This window comes from Physcomitrium patens, chromosome 13 (assembly GCF_059467195.1).
Source record: "Physcomitrium patens ecotype Gransden chromosome 13, ASM5946719v1, whole genome shotgun sequence".
Taxonomy (NCBI): Eukaryota; Viridiplantae; Streptophyta; class Bryopsida; order Funariales; family Funariaceae; genus Physcomitrium; species Physcomitrium patens.
In genome coordinates, this window is record NC_143422.1 from 12,024,803 (window position 1) to 12,034,507 (window position 9,705).

At 34.4% G+C, this 9,705-nt stretch overlaps 1 protein-coding gene across 1 annotated transcript; it reads left to right on the top strand.

Annotated features, from left to right (window-relative positions):
- The first annotated feature begins 4,905 nt into the window (after nt 1-4,905).
- Nucleotides 4,906-5,990, top strand: LOC112290816 (ribulose bisphosphate carboxylase small subunit, chloroplastic). Its single transcript, XM_024537542.3, has 3 exons — nt 4,906-5,163; nt 5,287-5,418; nt 5,570-5,990. The coding sequence occupies exons 1-3, from the start codon at nt 4,975-4,977 to the stop codon at nt 5,801-5,803; spliced, it is 555 nt and encodes a 184-aa protein (XP_024393310.1). The 5' UTR covers nt 4,906-4,974; the 3' UTR covers nt 5,804-5,990.
- Nucleotides 5,991-9,705: the final 3,715 nt, after the last annotated feature.

Below are 9,705 nucleotides of genomic sequence, written 5' to 3' on the forward strand. Positions count from 1 at the left end.
TTATTCAATCAAGTCTTGAGATAGAAAAGCATCAAGTTATCTTTCTATATATATATATATATATATATATATATATATGTAAAAAAATGTTCCTATAGAAGTAATAATATCAATACATAAGTTCTAAGTACTAAAGAATATCCAAAATATGATAAAAATTATCTAAATCCTTATATATTCATGAGGTGAATTTTATCCAAACTTCAATAGATCATATCTCATAATCGAAGTATCCAAACAAACAAAAAATTTACATGAAGTATTGATGTATTTTAAAAAAATACTACAACAAATTTTAATTGCAAATTTCTTAAAAATCTTGAGATATTGCTTAAATACTAACAATAGCTTTATAGCCTTGCTTGAATATATCTATATGTAATTTTTTATATATCTCACAAACTAAATATTCAAATATCATAAAATAATTTATTTATAGTTTTTCAACCTAATAACACATATCTTTAGAAATTTGAGCCAAAACTTTGTTCAAAAACTCAAGGTGTAGTTCCAACTATTACTATCAACAAAATGATTCACGTTCTGCCTTTGAATTACATGTATTGTCTTCAATGCTTTATAACTCCTTTATACAAACTCCAAATATAACAATTCTTTTGTAAAGACATAAATTTTGAAATCAGCCTTGTGATTGCACTCTTGATCTTCAAAATCTATTATATAACTCCTTGTATTTTTAAAAGAACAACAATATGTCTAAAAAAGACACATTAACTTCAAATGGCTACAACTTCATCACCTTAATTCCAAACCTTCTAAACTTTATGCAATCCTTGCTTCTAATTCTCAAATGTTCTTTTTGAAGTTGCCAAAATCCTTATTATGGTTGCAGATAGCCTCTTGAGAGCCTATAGGGCATGGCTTTCAATCAATAGAGATGAAGATCCTCATTCCTTATCTTCATCCATCCATACTTTGCTTTCATCCTTCCAAATAAGCTTCTTAGAGGTTTGTATCTTCATCTTTGAGTTCCAATCTTTTCTTTAAATTTTGTATTAAATATTTAAATCTTATATAATTTAGATACTACAATCAAAATAAGTAAACCTCAAAATAAATTTTCTTTCATCAACTCTCTTTAAATTAACCTATTAATCACTCTAATACACATCAATACTTATAAATATATCATGTGTTTTAGTCAATTTTTACATACTATGAATAATTACAATACAACAACATTGAGGCCTACTTATGCAATTTTCGAATAAAAATTTAAAAAGTCGATTGTCATTCTTTAAAGCAAAATCAATTACTTGACTCAATGTTTGAGGATTAAGTAAATTGACCATCAATTTCTTTACCTCATATTATAATCCATAAAGAAATTGGCTAACGAGTGTAGTATCATTCCACTTGATATCAATCACAAGTTGTCAAAATTGTGAAATATACAATATTATAGATTGATTAACTCCCTCAAATATACTAGAATTTGTACCATTGCACTATTCATTTTGACAAGCTCTATTATAATAACACTTAGAAGAAAAGAGATGTCTAATATTGCTAAAGTTAAGTAAAAGAAAGAACTTGAGAACAAAAAGAATAATATCAAATTTAAAAGAGGATAATCCACAACATCTAATATGCTTATGTCTTATCAAGAAAAAAAGATAATCCATTCTTAATCAAGAAAAGACAAAGCTTTGATATTGTAAGTGTATTCTTGTCAATCTCTCAAAGATAAGAACTCAAAGAAAACAAATATACAAGTGAGACTTTTTCAAAGAAGTATAACAAATATATATATATATAAAAAAATATGTATATTAAAAAGAAACTAGAATTACTATTGCCAAAATACAAGAGAACTAGAGACTTCTTAAAACTAAACTAGAAGCAAGAAAGGAATTGACAAGAATGAAGAAGGCTTCATACTTACCTCTATATATATTATCTATCTAGGAGCTACATGGCAACATTCCATAAGACCTCCAAAACGTGTTGACTTTGCACAACACGTATCTTGACTTATAAGGCAAGTTTTTAATATGGGTGCCATATAGTTAGCTTTTTTCGCAAGCTACCAACATGTGTGGCACATGCTTAACTTGCTGACCAAGTATCTAACCTACCAATCAACAACAAATACATGTAAAGTCAAAGCAACATCTATAAAGCTTCTAGGAAGCTTCTTTAAAAGTTATTATGAAATTAATCTACTTTTATCTACTTTTACCTATTCATATTACTTGAATAACAATTACAATAAATATATGTCCGTGACAAGTTGACAATTACAAAATCAACTAATAGAGAAAACTAAGTAGATAGAATTCTCTACCATCATATTTGTAAAAGTATACTTAGAAAAAAAAAAATCAAATTATATTATATTAACACCAATATACAACCAACAAAAGTTCTTACTAAACCATTAAAAAGAGTGAAATTTGAAACATATAGATAAGCCTTGAGACTTAAAAGCCTAATTACATTGTGCAATAGAATAAGAATGGTTGTCATTTCTTACTTCTTTGCTTAGTAACCATGTGGTGATAACAAAGACCATCTTACATATATGGAGGTTGGCTAACCTTTATTTAAAAATAATTGGTCAAATGATTGCTACTTTTTTCATTTAACCAACTTAAATAAATTTATCCATATCTCTAATTTCTTCACCAAACTACTATTGAAAATGTAGCTAATGAATTAGATATTTTCGAAACATATATAAAATCTTATAGATGTAATAAACTTTGGAGTAAAAATTTTATTCTTTTAAATCGATGTTTAATAATTTGATATTCATAGTAACATGATTTAGTAGTAACACCTTTTAATCCATGTCCAATACAAGTCCTTAAACATTTACATTAAAACTATACTTACAAGATGACATTATTAAACTAAAAAAATATGCATGTAAGATAATTCCAATTAGAATCTATAAATTTCTTATTATAATTTTTTAAAAACAAAGTACCAAAATATTATTATTTTAATATCCTCTAAGTTAAATCCATATATTAAGTAGAAACAATTATTCTAATAAATAATGATAAAAATTAGACATCTTGCAATAAAATTTCTTTTTAAAAATAGATACATAACATGAAAAATATCCCATAAATAGCTAACACCATCAAAACATTTGACCAAATATGCACTTTTAGATGTGTCAAGACAAAAAGAAATATTTGCAAGATTTTGGAGTATCTAAACTAATGTTTGTCCTCTTTGCACTATGAGTAGGATTTCTTTTATTTTGTTTAGTGAAAAGATACATTGCAATTTGTTTTCATAATAAAAACTATACTAATGAAATAGTGCTAAAAAATAACAAGATTAAAAAAACATAACCCTTCTTACAACCTTAAATCCTTCTAATTAGACTACCTCAAAGTTGTGCCATTTAGCACAAAAACCATTCTTTTAAATCTACTTAACCCTCCAATTTCCAATGAGCTTCATGTGCATACACAAGCATGCTTTCTTTCTTTCTTTCTTGAAGAAAACTTATCTGAACAAACGTTAATACTCTACTTGTTGATGAAAGTGGAACTTTGACCACATACAGGCTTGGTGATGTACTTTGTATATCTCCTCACAGTTAGTCTGGTGCAATCCAACCATGCACATAGAATATGAATGGGGACATGCTTCCAGCCACTCGGGTGTGCAGAAAACTTGACAAGCGAGATTCAAGCAACGGCGACTACGACGCCGATCACGCAATACAAAGCATTGTTAGTATGTGATAAACCAGAGAAAGAGATCGAGTATGTGCACACAAAAACACACAGATCCACAGGTATTGTCTACGGCGCCACCACCATCCGTCAAAGCTACCATCTCGTCGAGGAAGAATGGTATTTCTAAAACTAGCAATACAACCACTGATGGAAACAACCGAAAGCTATGTCATTGGAGAGGGCGCACGAGTTCATGGAATACACAGTGAGAAGAGATAAAGAAATAAAATAATATAAAATACAAGTGTGCATCAGCAAGACATGGCCGAAATCTAACAACTGTCTGCACATGCTGTGGTGGGTTGTATCCACGCGCTGGAGGAAGTAACTTTCCTACATGCACAGAAAAACATTTTCAGATTAGAAAGCTCTTCTGTTCTAGCTAATCTCTAGTACCAAGCTCAGACGTGTAGCCGACGAAGCCAATAGCAGCTGGGTATGCTAGTCACTGATTCTGAAGCGGCCGGTGTGTCGATTGCGATGTATCTCAGTTCGGCGAAGGCCTGTGTCTGGAACATGGGAAGAGGGTCTTCTTGCACTCGTCAATCTCTCACAGCAACTGGGCAGGGTTGTATCCGAACGTGGAAAACGCAGCAACCGTTGTTGAACCAAAGGATGGTATTTTTCTCCGAGAAAAACGCCGTGGCTTATCTGGTGTAGACGATCCCTAATCCGGACATGACCGCCGCTGTGCAGGTGTTGGGGAACCACAATGCGCAAGAGATGCGAGAGATGGAGGAGTGCAAGAAGTACGACTGCGAAGCTACATGCTTCATCGAGCAATGAAGTCTGGGTTTTCTCCAACTTCCGCATACACACACTTTTCTCGACGACATCCGTTTCAAGGTACGCATCGGGAAACTGACGATTCTCTGCACTGGTGTTCAGACTCTCCGGAGAGGCGGCGTCATGTTCTGAGCTCTTTTTCGATAAGGTGCTGTTGAAGTCCAGAATAATGGGGTCTGGATTATCCTCTGGACGGCTCCGCTTCTGGTCGAAAAAATTTCATCCCAAAAAAGGACTTATCTGTTGACTGAAAATGTTTAATTGTGGTGAGGATTGCATGCAGCGACGTCGTAAAGATAGGGTGACAAGGAGCGTTCCAGAGCTCAGCTCGGGGCATGCCCCGGCACTCCCTAGCATATAAACATACCGGGTGGAATTTGTACCCACCAGGTCTTGCTCGGTGTCCCCTGTGCCCAAGCTGTTGGCTGCATTGCCCTTGCGATTCGAGTGTGGAGAGATTTTAGCAATGGCCTCCGCTGTGGCTTCAACCGTTGTGGCTCCTGTCTCTGTGACTGTGGCGTCATCATCTGTGGCCGCCTCTCGCGAGTCTTCCTCCGTCAAGGCTTTTTCTGGACTGAAGTCAGCGACCCTTTTCACTTCAAAATCCCAGCAATTGAGCTCCGTCCAGAACGGCAGCCGCGTGCAATGCATGCAAGTGAGTCTCTGTCGTCCCTTAATCGAACATATTCGGGGTCGTACTAGTCGATTTCCACGAGATGAGACCTGATGATTAGACATCCGGAAATTTTAAGAGTTGTACGATTTTGTGATTGCGCAGGTGTGGAACCCCATCGGGCAGCCCAAGTTCGAGACCTTCTCGTACCTGCCCCCGCTGAGCGATGACCAGATCGCGAGGCAGGTGGATTACATGATCCAGCAGAACTTGATTCCCTGCATCGAGTTCGACACGGTAAGTCGGTGCTCTTCCCGGCGTCCCACGAGTAGACAGTAGTATTGTCGAAGGCAGAGGCATTGGTATGTGGTCGTCCGGAGTGGGTTCCGCGGGCATCGAGGTCACGGTGCAAATGTGGTCTGATGACGCGCTGGGGTGACTTGTCCAGGTCGGAGCCGTGAGCCGCACCAACTTCTCGGGGTCGGGCTCGTCGGGCTACTACGACGGGCGGTACTGGACCATGTGGAAGTTGCCCATGTTCGGGTGCACCGACTCTTCGCAGGTGCTGCGGGAGATCCAGGAGTGCAAGACGTCGTACCCTAGCTGCTGGGTCCGCGTGCTGGGCTTCGACAGCAAGAAGCAGGTGCAGATCTGCGGGTTCTTGGTCGCCAGGCCCAACTAGGGAACGAATTTGTCGAGCTCTCTGGTTCTGGGTCGGGTAGCAGTAGCTTTGATGGTGAGGCACTGACAGTCAGTCGCTCACACGGCAAAGTAGCCTGGATGTGCTTCGCAACGAACTCTTGTATTTGAGTATGTGAGTTCACTTTGAACATCCCAGAAGCAAAAGAATGGGTTTTTTCATGTTTGAAGTTTATTTTGTATAGTTGTGTTGAGCCGCGACTTCTATCTGTCACTTGGCTTGATATTCTGAGTTTCTCCGATACGAATAGCGAAGTCCACTTGAACATCTGTAACGGCAGCAATTGCGTCAGGTCAATCCTCTCAGATTCTTTCGGCGCTTTTGTCGTAATCTAGCTTGATTGTTGCCCATTAAGCTTGGTTGCTTTTCGTGAGAAAGCATGAAACTTCTATGACGAAACCCGGTTGATTGTAATGTAACTAGTTTGATTGTAGTTTGAATTTGGTAATTGCGTTGTATGATACATAATGAAAGTTTCATGATGAGGGCTCTTTGTTGGTAGTTATTTTCATTTTAATAGACGAGTATTTTTGTGAAAGTCACCAAGAGTCCTCGACTTTCTGTAAAACCGCAGTGGTGAATTGAGAGAAGTAACCAGTACCAGTTATTACGAGAAGAAGGTTGAGTCTTCGCACTGCAACACATTTCTTTGTGTCTGTCAATGTCAATAGTTTTTACATGGCGATTGCCAATAAGTCTGTCGACACAGGTCATTGTACCACCTGAGCAAGGAAAAGGCACGACGTACTGGTATAGTTCCCTTATGGAACTTGTCAATGTGTTCAAACCCATAAGTTGCTGAAAGTGTACAGTCAGGTGATTTGCACACTTTTCAGAGGTAGACCGAACAAAATAAAACTTATGGAATGACATACTTGAAAAGCTTTTTCTGAAAATCTGTCAAATAACAAATGTTTGATATTCTTAATATTCGGAATGTCAAGTCACACATATTTGTTACTGATTCCTGCACAAGGATTAACAATCACAGCATAAGCAAACATGTATTTTAAATCAAATGACTTTATAATATAAATCGAATCGATTAGATAAGCATGATTTTAAGAGTTATACTCACCTAGAGAAATTTCTTACATCAGAAGATAAAAGAGATAATGTGCCCAGGAAGGCATGAGACATGAAGTAATAGAAACACATATTCCACTGTGAAATGTGAAAGGGAGTGGCTGAATGAAAGAAAATAGAAGAAAAGAAAAAGGAAAAAAAGATACCAGAAATCTTTTTCAAAATTACCAAAAATGTATTAGAAAGGTACTTTGAAAGGAAAAATTTACTTACAAAATAGAAGTCCAACATCTTTTAAATGTAATAAAATCACCCCTTGTAAAATAATAATACAATACAATAGATTTTCAAAGCTTTCTTATTTGTTTAGTAACAGATTTGAACCTTTCTTAGTGTAGCTACTTCTATGTTTTAATTTAGTAGAAATATTAGACTTCTTTGTTATTACTAGATTGGAAGTAGAAAAAGTACAAATTAACATGTATTATAAAATATTAATTTCCAATCTCCCCCAAACAAATTAAGAATATTATAAAGCAATAAAAATTCAAACAACATCAATTTAAAACCAAAAAAAACATTAAAAAGCCATCTTATAGAGTATTATGTGACTTACAATAAATGCACTAATGATAACATTAATCATTTAGCCCAACTATGTCAAAAGGTATTATGACAACATTCAATTAAGGAAGGTGTTTTTTTAATGGATTTACATATCACATAAAAATAACTTCGATAAAATATTTTGATTTGTAAATTATTAAACTTAGTTTGATTGCTAAAAAAACACTCCAACTCTTTACGTCCATTAAGTATAAAAAAGAATACAATACAAAATATCTTACTTATATTTAAACAAAATACCAATACATCTAATAACTGTTGTTAAGTTATTTAATAAATTATTATCAAATCCCTACCTCAAGGATAAAAATTCCTTAAGAGATCTTTTAATATCATAAATAATATTATTTAATACATAATTGTAATTTGTAGAAACAATGATATTTATGCACCTTCAATACTATTAGACATCAATACAAAGTTAGTGGTGCAATCTTTGACCACTTTTGTACATGTTCACTAAGCACTATTTAACTTGAGCTTGAAAAAGAAGGATATGTTACTTTGATTCTTTTCTTTTAACTTGTAAAGATGGTTCTTGTAAATCTTGCAACTATAGAAGTGACTATTCACAGGCTTAGGTATGCATCAATCATTGCAACTCCAACTCAAGCTCCAATAGCAAGAAATTGTCTTTGTGTATCATGCTTTTATTTTCTATCATAACCTATAAAAAACTATTCATTTTTTCAAATATTTTTGTAGGAAAAAAATACAACTCAATAACATATAAAACAAAAAGAATAATAGCAAAATATCAAAGCAAAAACGTTGCAATGTATTAATATTTGATTACAACATAGTCCAATAGCAAAGATATTATTGCATAGCAACAACATATTTTAGCAATACATTACAACAACAAAAGCATTTGAATGCAACATCATAATATTCCAACAATCCATCACAAAGATAATATCCTTGCATTGTAGTAATATCTCATCATAGCAATACATTGAAGCAATAAAGCATTGTAGCACAATAGCAACATAGCACAATAACAAAAACATTGTAGTACAACAATACTTTATTGCAATAATATAAATATTTTAATACAATAATAATTTATTACAATAATACTTTATTGCAATAGTATAAATATTATAGTATAGTAATAATTTATTACTAAAATACCTTATTGATAAAACCACTCTCAAATGTCTTGTTTGTTAAATGAAAGAACAACTTGTCTTCTAAGTATTCAATAGCTGCCTACAAGAATAATCCAATTTTTTTGTTTCCAAGAGCTGCCTCTCTTGCATTGGCAATTATCCAAATTTAGTCTCAAATTCCATGATTAGTTCATTTGGAGCCATTTGATTTCTTGGCCTTTATTCAATCTACTCCAAAAAGATTTTTTTTTTCATTCTTTTGAAATCTTCCTCAAAAAATTCATCTTTCAAGAGTTCTTCAAATTTCTTCCCTCACATAGCCTTAGTATGCAACTCCTACATCTTTTTTCTAATTTTTGGTATCATTGCCAAATCAAAGATGGTAATCATCTTCAATTCTAAAACTTGATGCACATATGCACATATATGTGTAAATCCTTAGGAACTTAGTGATGTCACTCTCATCAAACCTTCCAATCTTATCCATCACTACTTGTAAAGCTTAGGTGGTGTTTCTATCCTTTCAATGCACTTATTGCCTCTCTTTTATAAATTGAGCAAATACCTTGAATAAATCATGGGCACCTATTCTACTTCGTAAAGAAAACCTTGGGATTTGATTTTCCATCTTGACTTGTTGAAAAATTTGGTGCCTTGAGGCTCTTTCAATGGAAGCACCAATAAAGTTTGGGTAGAGAGAATTTATGTCAAAAAAGCGTTGGGCTTTTGGCTATCACTAATTACTCAATCAAGTCTCGAGATAGAAAAGCATCAAGTTATCTTTCTATATATATATATATATATATATATATGTAAAAAAGTGAGGCCAACACACTATCGTTTGTCATCGATGGGGGAAGCCTGCGCATACTTCCCGTATCTATAGGGCTCCGAAACCCATACCTTTTCAACCCAACAACACAAGTCAGAATTTGGGAGGTTTCTTCAACATACCGCAGCATCATCAACACGGCACAGGCTCCTCATCACAACTCGGAGTCAACATTACAGAAGAGGATTCGAGTGAGCTCATTTCAACCAAACTATCCAATGATGAAGAGATTCTAAAAGCGTTAGAAATACTCTCAGTAAGTCAACCGAATCATGACTGGATATTAG

What these genes read in the sequence shown, in the direction of transcription:
- LOC112290816 (XM_024537542.3), top strand. Translation starts at nt 4,975, where the DNA reads ATGGCCTCCGCTGTGGCTTCAACCGTTGTGGCTCCTGTCTCTGTGACT. An exon ending in GCCGCGTGCAATGCATGCAA is followed by an intron (nt 5,164 to 5,286) that starts GTGAGTCTCTGT and finishes GTGATTGCGCAG; the next exon opens with GTGTGGAACCCCATCGGGCA. An exon ending in CCTGCATCGAGTTCGACACG is followed by an intron (nt 5,419 to 5,569) that starts GTAAGTCGGTGC and finishes TGACTTGTCCAG; the next exon opens with GTCGGAGCCGTGAGCCGCAC.